The sequence below is a fragment of the Mustela nivalis genome (genome assembly GCF_964662115.1).
Source record: "Mustela nivalis genome assembly, chromosome: 2".
NCBI classification, from domain to species: Eukaryota; Metazoa; Chordata; class Mammalia; order Carnivora; family Mustelidae; genus Mustela; species Mustela nivalis.
In genome coordinates, this window is record NC_139021.1 from 147,899,796 (window position 1) to 147,914,405 (window position 14,610).

Here is a 14,610-nt window from a genome sequence, read left to right on the forward strand (position 1 = left end):
TTATCTGCAAACAAAGAAAATTTAGCTTCTTCCTTTTCAATTTGGATACCTTTTATTTCTTCTTCCCTAATTGCTGTAGCTAGAACATCTAATACAAATATCCCCTGCTTTTTCAAAGCTCTCATTGTTCCATTTTACCTTCATGAGAGATCTATATTATGTAGGTGTGTATGTAGTACCTGTTTACGCTGAACAGAAGAAATCAGAAGAGAATTTTTGCTTTTGCCAAAAAAGCAAAAATAGCATTCAGCATTTGTTTTGCAGTGAGCTGTTATAGTGGCACCATCGAGCTCCTTCCTGGGCATCTGCACTCAGCATCTCAGCATCAAGCCATCGCAACTTATCTGTGAGCATCTGTGCTTTATCTTGATTTATTTTGTGTGTTTGATAGCAAGCTGTGTTCTGAGGTATCAGAAAACACTGAGAGAGGTTTTATTTTGGGTCTAGGAGTACTCAAAACATTTTTCCATGTAAGTTGATGATAATTGCTTCTTTGCTTTATGACATTTTGACTTACAGGAGGTTTCATAGGAATATTCTACTTATAGATATCAGGGGATTCGTGCTATGTCGAAAGAAGAGTGGCAGAAATGGGTATCCTTACATTTTTCTGATTTTGGAGGGAAAACTTTTATCTTTTACCTTTTAATATAATGTTCAGTGTGGGATTTTCATATGTGGCTTTTATTATGTTGAGGTAGTTTCCTTCTATTCCTAGTTTGTTGAATTCTTCTTACCTTAAAAGTATGTTGGATTTTGTGAAATGCTTTTTTTTGCAGTAGTTGAGGTGATCGTGGGTTTTTTTCCCCCCTTTCTTTTAATGTGGTGTATTATGTTGATCAGTTTTAATATATTGGGCCACCCTGCATTACATAAATAAGTCCCACTTGGTCATGGTGTGTAATCCTTTTAATATGCTGCTGAGTTTGTTTTCCTAGTATTTTGTTGAGGATTTTGCGTCAGTGTTCATAGGGGATATTGGTCTGTAGTTTTCTTGTAGTGTCTTTGTCTGGCTTTGGTATGAGGGTAATCTTGGCCTTATACCAAATATTACTTCCACTTCAATTTTTTTGGAAAAGTTTGAAAAGAATTGGCATTAGTTCTTCATTAAATGTTGGATAGATTTCACGAGTGAAGTCATTAGGTCCAGGGCTTTTCTTGGTTGTGACTTGTGTTTTGTGTTAGAGAGAGAACATGGAGTTAAAGGGGGCAGGGGCAGAGGGAGAAGGAGAAAGAGAAATTTTAGCAGGCTCCATGCCTAGCTCAGAGCCCGATGTTGGGCTATATCTCACAACCCTGAGATCATGACCTGAGCTGAAATCAAAAGTTGGACCCTTAACCAACTGAGCCACACTGGTGTCCCTGGTGTGACATTTTTTATTCTTGATTTCACACTTCTCACTAATTCTAGGCCTGTTCGGATTTCCTGTTTCTTGGTGAGTTTTATGTCTCTAGGAATTTGTATATTTCATCAAGGTTATCCAATTTGTTGGCATGCAGTTTTTTTATAGTACTCTCTCATTTCTTTTTCTAGTTCCTCAAGTTTCCTTAAGTTGCAAAGTTAGGTTGTATATTTGAGATCTTTCTGATATTTTTAATAAGCATTTATAGCTCTGAATTTTCCCCTTAGCACTACTTTCACTGGATCTCATAAGTTTTGATATGTTGTGTTTTCTTTTTTATTGATCTCTTAAGTATTTTCTAATTTCCCTTATGATTTCTTCTTTGATCTGTTGGTGGTTTATGGGTGTATTATTTAATTTCCATGAATTTGTGAATTTTTAATTTTATTTCTATTACTGATTTCTAATGTATACTATTGTGGTTGGAGAAGATAGTCTGTATAGTATATTTTAAAATCCATTGAGACTTAATTTGTGTCCTAATATATTATCTGTCCTGGAAAATGTCCCACATACACTGAGGAAAATGTCTGTGCTATTATATTATTGATAGGTAGAGTGTTTTTTTGTAGATGTTTGTTAGATCTGTTTGTTCTTTGATTTATGCTGTTAAGTGCTCATATTTCCTTATTTTCTGTTTGGTTATGATTATTATTATTATTGAGAATAGAGTATTGAAGTCTCCAATTATTACTGTAGAAATTTCTATTTCTCCCTTTCATTTGACTGTTTAATATATTTTAGTGGCCTGTTATTAGGTGTATAAATGTTTATAATTGAATCTTTTTGTTGTATTGGACCTTTTATTAATATTCTCTTTCTTTGTAACCTTTCATTTATTTAAAGTCTATATTTTCTGAAATTAGTATGGCCATCCTGCTGTCTTGGATTTTATTTGCATAGAATATCTTTATCACTTCAGTTTGAATCTTTTTGTGTCTTTGGAATGAAAGTAACCCCCAGTGTAGTTGGATCCTGGTATTTTATCTATTGTGCCAGTCTTAATGTCTTTTGGTTAGAGAGTTTGATCCACTTATACTTAAAATGATTACTGATAAGAAGGGATTTCTATCATTTTGCTGTTTGTTTTTTATATGTCTTCTAGCTTTTTTGTCCTTCGTTTCTTGAATTACTGTCTTTTGTGTTTAGTTGATTTATTTTTTGCAGTGAAATGTTTAAATCTTTCTCATTTTCTTTTGTGTATGTTCTGTAGTTATATTCCTTTTAGTTACTGGGGGATTTAACATCCTAAAATTTAACATCGTAAAATTATAAATCTAGTTTTTATTATATATTATATGTATATAATATATATCATATATTATATAGGTTTATTATATTATAAACCTAATTTTTACCAGTTTAACTTCCATAACATGCAAAAACACTTCCTCTTTAACAGGTGTGTACTCCTCCTCTCAGTTGTTAATGTCAATAATTTATAGCTTTAGGGATGCCTGGGTGGCTCCGTCAGTTAAGCTTAAGCATCTGCCTTCAGCTCAGGTCATGATCCCAGGGTCTTGGGATCAAGTGCTGCATCAGGCTCCTTGCTCAGCAAGGACCCTGCCTCTCCCTCTGTCTTCCACTCCCCCTGCTTGTGTTCTCTCTCTCTTTCTGACAAATAAATAAATAAAATCTTTAAAAATTAAAAATAAAAAAGAGTAGAGGATTTGAGTATATGTTTCCCTAAAAAGATATAGAAATGTTCAATAGTCATAAAAGATATTTAATGTCACTTACTAGGGAAATGCAAATCACAAAACTGACATGAGATACTCTTTTACCACTGCTATAGGTATTATCAAAAACATGCAATAACTGATGTTGGTGAGGATATGGAGAAATTGGACCTTCATGCTCTGCTGGTGGAAATGTAAATTGAAACAGCTGCTTTGAAAACAGTCTGATAATTTCTCAAAATATTAAAAATAGAGTTACCATTTGACCCACTAATTCTCCTCAATAGATTTATACCCAAAAGAATTGGACAGTTTCTCAAAATATGAAAAATAGAGTTACCATATGACCCAGTAATCTACTCAGATATATATCCAAGAGAATTGGAAACATATGTCCACACAAGAGGTTGTGCACGAATGCTCTTAACAGGTTTATTCTGAATAGCAAGGAGGTAGACACAACCCAAATGTCTGTCAACTTAAAAATAAACAAAATGTGGCATCTCCATGCAATGAGATATTTAGCAGGAAAAAAGGAAGAAGTGATGATACATGCTGGATGGAACATGGTTGAGCCCTGTAAACTTATTACATGAAAGAAACCAGTCATAAAAGACCGTATATTGTATGATTCTATGTACATGAAATGTCCAGAATTGGCAAATACAAAGAGACAGAAAGCAGACTGATTAGTAGCTGCCCAGGGTAGGGGAGAAATGGGGAATGACTGCTAACAGGTATGGGGTTCTTTTTGGGATAGTGAAAATGCTCTAAAGATGGTAGTCTTTGTTGTATAATACTGAACCATTGAATTATACACTTTAAATAGGTGAATAATATAGTATTTGAATTACATATTAGTAAATAGGATGGGTTTTGGGGTGGTTTTTTAAGAGTAGTGGTTGGGACTTTTTGTTTCAAGTTGAATCACTGACAGTAATTGGCTGCATTTCTTGTTCAGTGTGTATCAATAGAAGCAAGTTGATTTGGGACTTAAGACTTATTTGTTTTTGCAGGAAATGTTTGTCAAATATCTGTAGTGTATGTTTATTGATTTTATTTCAAGAGTATCTCTCTCAGTATTTTACTCAAAATTTCAAAACTAGTCACGTGTTTTGCTTCAATGTTGAATGTAGGCTTAAAGGTTGTACTGTAGCTCCATTTAAAAATATGGTGAATGCTGTGAAGTGTATAACCTGGCAATTCACAGACCTGTACCCTTGGGGCTAATAATACATTATATGCTAATTTTTAAAAATAAATAAATAAATACATAACACTGTGACTCTGCAGTGCTAGGTGGGGCTTGGGATTCTTGCTTAATCACAAACATTTGTAGTGACCTTTTCCATTCAAATGCAAAGGGGTTTCAGAATTGAAAAGTTTTTCTCATCTCATAAAAACTATGGAAAGCCTAAATTTAAAGGTTACCTTAGTTAAAACTGAATTTTATGGAACAGTTTTCCATACTTCTGAAGTACAGAGACATCTTAAGTACTACAGGTGTACTCACCATCTACTAGTTTTTGTCAACAACTTTAATCTGAGGCACTATTTGTGGTTTCTCTTACTACTGCTTTGTGTTGTCCCCACCTTTGCATCGTCACTGATAAATTAAAAATTACATTTGGTAGATAATCTTCCGCTTTTTAGGCCAGATGAACATCCAATATAAAAACAAGATGAATTTGAATATTTCTAACATCCAGTATCTCCAGTTGAAATATAAATATTTCACATAATCTTGGCCTTCCGACTATTTTATCAGGTACAGTGGTTCCCATCCTTGGATGCATTTCTCTTCTGTGTGGCAAACAGTGGTACTGGTGATTATTACACTGTGTCCTCAGCACAAGAACGTTTCAGTGTATCTTCCCTACATCCATGTGTTATCTTTACTTCAAGAGCAACCTGTTAAGTGCTTATTTCTTGCAGTTCAAATTTGGCTTGCAGAAGTTTTTTTCATAACATAAAAAGCTATTAATCACATTTTTATAGAAAGCCAAAAGCCTTTTCATTTTCTCCCAGGATTAATGTAATTTGTCCAGTGTCCCCTCCCTCAAAAAAGTCTTTGCAAATTTTTTTTACGTGAAGCAGTACATTTAAGGAGCTCTTGGGTGGTTCATTCAGTTAAGCATCTGCCTTCAGCTCAGGTCATGATCCCAGGGTCCTGGGATCCATTCCTGCTATGCATCCAGCTCCCTGCTCTGAAGGGAGCCTACTTCTCCCTCTCCCCACCACCCCATCCCTCACCACCACCTATGTTCTTTCACTATCTCTGTCTCTGTCAAGTAAAGAAATAAAATCTTTTTAAAAAATTAAGGACTGAAACAGTGCATTCTAATTGCATTTAAAAGATTAAGCCCCAATGACAGCTAACCATGAAATTGTTTTCAAGAGGCTCTGTGTGTGAACTGATGTACATTTGCCTTCGTCCTTTTAGTACTTTTATTATGGTTGACCCTAGCAAAGAGTTGAGTTGGTGATAACATGCACTTTGCTTATTAATCTTCATCAGGACCTTTTAAAAAAAAATTTCTATTTGTAATTAGCGATCCATTTCTAGGTTGAAGAATTATATACCTCATTAAGTATAGCATTTCTAAAACTTCCAAGCCAGAAGTACAGTTTAAAATTAAGTGATTAATTTAAAAGTCCAAAACTGGGGCACCCGGGTGGCTTCAGTGGGTTAAGGCCTCTGCCTTCGGCTCAGGTCATGATCCCAGGGTCCTGGGATCGAGCCCCACATCCGGCTGTCAGCTCAGCAGGGAGCCTGCTTCCTCCTCTCTCTGCCTGCCTCTGCCTGCTTGTGATTTCTGTCTGTCAAATAAATAAATAAAATCTTTAAAGGTCCAAAACTTTTGAGAAACCATGTATATCATGATACGGGATCTCTTCAGAGGTGGCTTATTATTGCCCAACAGACTGTTTCTATGTGATGAAAGTAGATGTGCTTGCTTATTTGTGCACTTTTTGGTGAGAATGTAAGCATAAGCCAGAAATCAAAAACCAGTGCATAGCTGCAGTTTTCCTAATCAGGAATGCATTTACTGAAGTTCCATATTTGGTAAAGTGATGTTTACTTGTTAGCAAATTGCCAGCCGTGTGTGCTTATGGCCTATTTTAACCATTTTTGTATAGAAAGCTTGGCAAACCTGTATTGAATGTGTTCTGTATGAGTGTATTGTATTATAGAATCAATCATATTGTGCACTTAGAGTAGCATTTTCAACCTAAAATTCTTAAATAGCCTTCATGGGTTTCATACCAAATTTGTATATGCATTTACTAGAAAGATTATAGCTGTTTTAAGATTATTAAAATAGATGCTTCCCAAACTGTTAAGAATTAAGAAGGTAGGGCGCCTGGGTGGCTCAGTGGGTTAAGCCGCTGCCTTCGGCTCAGGTCATGATCTCAGGGTCCTGGGATCGAGTCCCGCATCGGGCTCTCTGCTCAGCAGGGAGCCTGCTTCCTCCTCTCTCTCTCTCTCTGCCTGCCTCTCTGCCTACTTGTGATCTCTCTCTGTCTAATAAATAAATAAATCTTTAAAAAAAAAAAAAAGAATTAAGAAGGTAGTTTTGCCCTTGCATAATTGATCTAATCTGTTATGCTTTTATAGTTTCTGCTCATTTTTTATGATAATAGTAAAATTTTGCTTGATAAATAGTAGCTATAGAATGAGAGTTCTTTTTCCACAGTGGTATCTCAATCGAATAAACCGTTACTTCTCTTACCTTTCCGTTTACCTTTCTCTAGAGCTGGTCTTCCTAAACTCTCTTGCATGTTGCATCATATTTATCATTAAGTAGGACAAATTACATACAATTGGTCAAACTTAATTCAAAAGCAAAGTTCTGATGAGAATGCCTCCTAAAAACTAATGAGTGTAACTGTATGTGTAGTTCATTTCACTTCACTTTGATTTAGGTATTGCTGTTGCAGAAAGTTTTAATTTATGCTTGACTAAGTATAGTTGAGGTTTAGTTAATCTCAGGTTTTACTTTTGTTAATTTGACAAATTAAAAAACACTTTTTAAGTACTGGGTTTTGAGGGGAACTCAGCTTGTTTTTTGTTATTGCCCCTTTAGGATACAGATGAGTTTATTTTACCGACTGGAGCTAATAAAACTCGGGGCAGATTTGAGCTGGCCTTCTTTACCATTGGAGGATGCTGTATGACAGGTGGGTATGATAATTTTTTTCACTGTCCTCAATCCAAGTAGGCAAAAGTTCTTAAAATCAAAAGCAATTCAAGTACTAGTTTCAGGGTTTTAAAAAATCATTATTGAGGGCCACCTGGCTGACTCAGTGGACCATGTGACTCTTGATCTTGGGGTTTTAAGTTCATGTTTCATGTTAGATGTGTAGATTACTTAAAAGTAGAATTTTTAATAATAGTAAATAAGTAAATGATCATTATTTACATTTTTTATTTTTTCCTATTAAATAAAAGTAAAAAAGAATCTGAAGTGCAGTTGTTTTTTACTATGATTCACTAGGGGCTGCATTTGGAGCGATGAATGGTCTACGGCTAGGATTGAAGGAAACCCAGAACATGTCCTGGTCCAAACCGAGAAACGTACAGTAAGTCTTGTGTAATCATCTCATGTAGTGGTGTTTGAATATTAACCTCTACTTTGTTGACCTGATGAACACAATCTTGAGATTACACATGTTTAGAGGATTGACATCCATTTTGATCGATTTTTTTAATTTACTTAATCAAAATAAAAGAATCTAAGGAATCAGGTTACTGAGGCTAAGGTTTGTTTTGTTTGTTTTTTTTAAAAGATTTTATTTATTTATTTAAGTGAGAGTGAAAGATACCACAAGCAGGGAGAAAGGGTAAAGGGAGAATCGGGCTCCCCATTGAGCCAGGAACCCAATGCAGGACCCCAGGATCATGACCTGAGCCGAAGGCAGATGCTTAAAGCATTGAGCCAAAATGAGGCTAACATTTTAAAAGGAGTGATTTTTGGTCTGTGTCCCTCAATTAGCTGGTGCTACCCTAACCTAACTTACCTACCTTTTCATTCTGTAGGCCTATATGGCATTCTTTTCAAGTTGTTGAGTTGCTTCATTATTTGGATTGTTCGAGGGCATGCAAAAACCACAGGACTTGGTAGTAAAAAAATAAGCATGTAAGAGTGGTTGCTGGATATGCTGTCATTTTTAATTGAACTACTTACTGAGTTCACACCCCGTTTCTGAAAGAAGGCTAAAGAAAGGAAAGTACAGATGTCTTCACCCTGCCTAAGAAATAAACATGACCAGTCCATGTAGATACTCTCTAAATAATTCGATGTTTAGTTTTACATAACTTTATGGCTTCTGGTTTTGCTTTAGGACACATTAAGCTCCATTTTCTTTGTATGTTATTTAGCCAGCAGGTGGCAGCAGGTTTGCTAAATTAGATGTTGGGAATCCTGAAGGCTTGTCAAGTTTCTCATATTCCTGTTAGGATGTAGATCTTGGCTTTACTAAGCCACATCCTTGAATATTTTTACATTTATATTAATATTTGTCCCTTACTCCGGGGCACCTGGGTGGCACAGTCAGTTAAGTGTCTACCTTCGGCTAAGGTCATGATCCCAGGGCCCTAGGATTGAGCCCCATAATAGGTTCCCTGCTCATGGGGGAGCCTGCTTCTCCTTTTTCCTCTGCCTGCCACTCCCCTGCCTATGCTCTCAGGTGCTTTCACTCTTGTTCTCCCTTTCACTGTCAAATAAGTAAATAAAATCTTTTAAAAATATATTTGTCCCTTATTCTAGTACATTTTATTTTTGACTTTTTTGTGTTATAGAAAATTTTTTTAAATATACCAAAGTAGACAGAATAGTACAGTGAAAGACCCATGAACCATAATCCATCCTCAACAGTCAACCAGGATTGGGACCAATTGTGCTCCATCTCATTCTTCTCTCCCATATTACTTTAAAGCAAGTCCCTAACATCATATTAAATATGAAAGTGGATGGTCCGGGCACCTGGGTGGCTCAGTCCTTAAGCATTTGCCTTCATCTCAGTTCACAGTCCCAGGGTCCTGAGATTGAGCCCCCTGTTGGGCTCCCTGCTCAGCAGGAAGCCTGCTTCTCCCTCTTCCATTCCCCCTGCTTGTGTTAACCTCTCTCGCTGTCTCTCTTGGTCAAATAAATAAAATCTTAAGGAAAAAAAAAAAGGAAAGAAAGTGGAAGGTCTCCTGGGAAAGATAAATTTTGTTTCTTAAAACAGTGATAGTAATTTTTGGAGAGAGTCAAATTGGTTTGTATTTTTTAGATAAGATTTTTTAAATATATCATTTTTATATAACAATTCTGATCTTACTAAATAGGAAGTGTTTAAAATAGGAGATAGCTGGAGCACCTGGGTGGCTCAGTCAGTTAAGTTGCTGCCTTTGGCTCAGTTTATGATCTCAGGGTCCTGGGAATGACCCCTGCTTTGGGCTCCCTGTACAAAAAGGAGTCTACTTCTCCCTCCCCACCTCTATCCCTCATCCCCTCTTGTGCTCTCTTGCATTCTCCCTCAAATAAGTAAATAAAGTCTTCGAAAAATAAAATTAATAAAATAGGAGACAGCCTCTAAAAATGGAAAGAAGATAAGGTTTGGGGCCAGACAGATCTATGTAGCTTCAAAGCCTAGTTTCATTACTTACTGTTTTGTGATCTTAGGTAAGTTTTTTCTGCTTTTGGCCTTGAAGGGTTATTGAGAGGTGATTAAAGTAATAAGGGCCCAGTATGTGGAGATGCATTGCCCAGTCATACGCCAAACAATTTCACCAGTTTGCAGTGCTTCCAGCAGTGCATTAATGAAAATTACTAGTTTTACAAAAGTGTTACATAGGACAACAATATGCTGAACTTAAAATGTTAGGAAATATGTAACAGAATTAATTAGAAACAATATACTTCATTACTAATATTTTTTAAAAGCCTTGTAGAAATAATACAAATTTTTGTTATTTGGCATTAATTTAAGTGAGTTTTAATTGCATTAAATAAGTTTTTTCACTCTTACTGTAATTCCATAATTTCCAGCAGTAGTCAGCTGTCCGGATAGACCCATTCCTGTGATGGTGTTACACTGCTGGGAGAGGAATGTCCTGTCTTCTTCCTCCAGTTGCCTCTGTCACTGTTCTGGTGACAGCTGGCACTGGTGCAAGGCAGAACTGTGCTTCCTTGAGAGTGTGCTGAGCGTTCACTCTGGCCGCTTCGCTCTAGCCTGGGAGCAGACACAGGATGCTTTCTCCATGCATTCTAGTTGGACAGCTTTTCCCTTCTCTTTGAGTATTTCCCTTTAATTCTGCTTTATATTCTACAGTATCCCACGCTTTGATTCCATTTAACATCCAAAGTATATTCTTCCCTAAAAAACTTAATTGTAAGCTAATTTGTCCGTTATAATGGTATTTTTAATGTAAATCAATTACTATAAGCTTTTTTATAAAATACATTCTAGGTTGTCATTCAGAGCCTTTCTATATTTGCCTTATATTTAAAAATAATAAATTTCTTTACTCACTGCCTGAAAATGTTTGAGGTTTAACCTTTATTTATATTTATATAATCATCCTTAATAAATTCTGAGGAGATACTGAGTTAAGAAAATTGGGGGCGCCTCGGTGGCTCAGTGGGTTGGGCCTCTGCCTTCGGCTTGGGTCATGGTCTCAGGGTCCTGGGATCGGGCCCCGGGTCAGGCTCTCTGCTCTGTGGGGAACCTGCCTCCCCGTCTCTGTCTGCCTGCTTCTCTACCTGCTTATGATCTCTCTCTGTCAAATAAATAAATAATCTTAAAAAAAAAAAAGAAAGAAAGAAAAAGAAAACTGGGGGCACCTGGGTGGCTCAGTCGTTAAGTGTCTGCCTTCAGCTCAGGTTATAATCCCGGGGTCTTGGGATCAAGCTCCACATTGGGCTCCCTGCCCGAAGGGGAATCTGTTTCTCCCTTTCCCAGTCCCCCTGCTTGTGTTCCCTCTCTCACTGCCTCTGTCAAATAAATACAAATCTTAAAAATAAAATTAAATTAATAGAACTTTGGAGGGCACCTGGGTTGCTCAGTTGGTTGGGCATCTGAGTCTTGATTTCAGCTCAGGTCATGATCAAGGTGTCTTGGGATCAAGCTCTGCCTCAGTGGGGTGTCTGCTGCTCTCCATTTCCCTCTGCCCCTCCCCCCTGCTCCTGCTGTCTCTCTAAAATAAGTCAGTAAATCTTTTTAAAAATAACTATGGGCACCTGAGTAGCTCGGCCTGTTAAGCATCTGCCTTCGGCTAAGGTCATGATCCCAGGGTCCCAGAATCAAGCCCCCATCAGGCTATCTGCCTCTCCCCTTTCTGCTGCTTGTGCTCTCTCTTCCTCTCTCTCTGTGTCTCTCAAATAAATAAATTCTTTTTAAGATTTTTTTCCTTTTTTTGACAGAGACACTGAGAGAGGGAACACAAGCAGGGGGAGTGGGAGAGGGAGAAGCTCAGTCCCAGGATCCCAGGATCATGACCCGAGCCAAAGGCAGACAATTAGTGACTGAGTTACCCAAGCGCCCCAATAAATAAAATCTTTTAAAAATAAAAAATAAATAAAATTAAGAAAACTTTGGCTGTTGGATTAATACATTGTAAATAGCTATGGTTGTGATTTTTCACATTAGAGAAATGGTGATTCTAAGCACAAATTCTTTCTCTTTCTGCCCTGGTAGGATTTTGAACATGGTGACTAGGCAAGGGGCACTTTGGTCTAATACTCTAGGTTCTCTGGGTAAGTAGAAATCTCACTTAATAATAAATCATTAATGCAAAGAAAGAATGTATATTTATCATGAACAATTTAATCAAAATTCTGGCCTCAGGATATTAAAAATTTTCGTTGAATCTATTGTAATGAATAGTGTAGATAAATACTTAGGAAAAGACAATGAACAATATAACAAAGTAATACTAATACCATTTCTCAATGTTTTAAAAGTCTTTTTCAATATTACGTACTCTTCTGTCCAAGCAAGTTACCAAATCATGTTTTAAGTAGATAGAAAATCCAGATAATTTAGGTCCAAGTCATATGCCTTTGTATGTTAGGAAAGGTTCAGAGGTTCTGTAGTAAGATATGATTAATTCATCCCTCTTTGTATGTTTTCCTAATAACCCATTCAGCATTCTCTTTACCTCGGAGATTTCCCAGACCTAATTTCCAGAGTTGCAATAGGGCCTTTGTAGATAAGAAAGACGTTTGTAGTTCTAATTAAAGGGTCATTTAGTAGGACTTAGGACCAAAGTATTTCATATTATATTGTTTATGAATGATTGACTCTTTTGATGACTCATGGCTTTTAAAAATTATACTACCTGGGTGCCTACATTAACAGCTGTGTTTTTGTAAATTAGTTGAAAGTCTGAAAATCTTTTATTGGTGGCAGATTAAGTAAAAGAAAATGCAAGCATCTTACTGAAAAAATGGAAGAGGCATCTGTTGTGAGAGAATAATATCCCAGCTTTGCCACGGGATTTAGAAGCAGTACATTTTTCCTAGGAAATGACTGCTTCCATATCCTGTTCATGTCACCTTTGCTCCCACCCCATACAGTGTCACCCTTCTTTGTTTCTGTTTGGATGCTTATATACCTAGTCAGCCATCCTGGTCTGTCCAGGGACTGTCTTCGTTTAGCACTGCAGATCTCATGCTCCAGGAAACTCTCAGTCGTGGGTGAATTGGGATGGCCAGTTGCCTTGTGTGTTCCCAGTGTAATATGATCAATCACAATGTTCTGCTCAAGTTCAGTTTCAGTTAAAGAAGTTGAACTGGTAAGAGCCTTTTATAGAAGTATAAGAACATCACACAGGATTTGTAAGGCAGAGTTTGGTGTAATATTGATGGGTCAAACATGGTATAATTTTGAGAAAATATAAGGAAAAGGATTACTAGGAATCTTTACAGGTGTGGGAGAAAGGTAGTTCTGGGGAACATTTTGTTAAAACTAAATAGTGCTAGTGTTAGTTTTTTACATGGGCTGGAACCTCAGGTGTGGGAGAAAGGTAATTCTGGGGAACATTTTGTTAAAACTAAATAGTGCTAGTGTTAGTTTTTTACATGGGCTGGAACCATACCTCAATTTTTTTAAGTTAACATTTTTCTTACAGTAGAAACGTATGTGTTTTTGTTTCTAAATCCAAAGTATAGCTATTATGAATAAAATATAAGTGAAGATTAAAAATATTTCTCCTGGGACTCCCCAGTGGTACTTTTTATAATTAGCTACCATTCATGTTTCTTCGGAAGCCTTCTCAAGAAAGGCTGCTGCTGATGCTGATGCTTCTTCTTCTTCTTCTTCTTCTTCTTCTTTGGAAGAAAATCCAAAGATTTTCTTTGCATTTCCCAAGTTGTACACACATGTCCCTGCTTTACATGCTAGTGAATGTAGTTTTTCTTGCCTTTTTTTTTCCTTTTTTTGAGTATGCAGTATTTCATTATATGGAAAGTCCATTTCTTAGTCTGTGCCCTTTGGTGGGCATTTTATTTGGTGCCAGGCTTTTCCTGTTACAAATTGTGTGTGTGTGTGTGTGTGTGTGTGTGTGTGTATAAAGAATATATGTATTCTTTGTTTATATAATGTCTATAAGATATATTTCTCTAAATATAATTGCTGTACTGACATTTAATCTCTTATTACTGATCAGTTCCATTTTCCCTGTAGCTTTGCTCTATAGTGCATTTGGTGTCATCATTGAGAAAACACGAGGTGCAGAAGATGACCTTAACACCATAGCAGCTGGAACCATGACAGGCATGTTGTATAAATGTACAGGTAGGTACTACTGAATGAAGGCGCTCTCTCCCTCTCAATATACTTTGAAGTATGCTTTAAAAACTAGGTATCCACAGCTTTTAAAGGATACTTGACACGTTTTTTGCAGTGGAACGGAGTGTTGTCTAAAACCTAATAGTTGTTTTGGGTTTGGGGTTTTATTTTGGTTTTTTTATTTTGATAAAATATACAAAACATAATATTGACCATCTGAACTATTTTTTAAGTGTAAGTTCAGAAATGTTAAGTTAATATATACATTGTGAAATATCACCACCATCTAACTCCAGAAATTCTCTTCATCTTACGAAACTGAAACTCTATAACCATTAAACAGAAACTCCTCATTTTCCCCTTCCTTTAGCCCTTGGCAACCACCGTCCTACTTTCTAACTATAAATCTGAACTCTGAGGTACTTTAGCTTTGTAAGGAAAATCATACAATATTTGTCTTCTTATGACTGTCTTTTCACATGTAGCATTATATCCTCAAGTTCATCCATGTTGTAGCATCTTCAGTATTTCCTTTTCAAGGCTGAATAAAACTCCATTGTATTTGTTTACCCCATTTTGTTTATCCATTCATCTGTCAGTGGATAGTTGGATTGCTTCCACTTTTGACCACTGTGAATAATGCCTCAATGATGGGCAAACTAAATACAACTCAACTTTGAAAAAATAATCAGAACCCTAAGAGTTGAACCAAAATGACCTGCATGGAGATCAAATATCTCCTCTGGAATGGA

At 36.6% G+C, this 14,610-nt stretch overlaps 1 protein-coding gene across 1 annotated transcript in view; it reads left to right on the forward strand.

Annotated features, from left to right (window-relative positions):
• The window catches only part of LOC309857253 (mitochondrial import inner membrane translocase subunit Tim23), a 31,347-nt gene that overhangs the window by 5,560 nt on the left and 11,177 nt on the right, over positions 1 to 14,610 (forward strand). The window contains exons 3-6 of the mRNA XM_082718835.1: positions 7,171 to 7,264; positions 7,582 to 7,666; positions 11,765 to 11,823; positions 13,754 to 13,864. Coding sequence (XP_082574961.1) covers positions 7,171 to 7,264; positions 7,582 to 7,666; positions 11,765 to 11,823; positions 13,754 to 13,864 — 349 coding nt within the window. The remainder of the gene's footprint in view (positions 1 to 7,170; positions 7,265 to 7,581; positions 7,667 to 11,764; positions 11,824 to 13,753; positions 13,865 to 14,610) is intronic.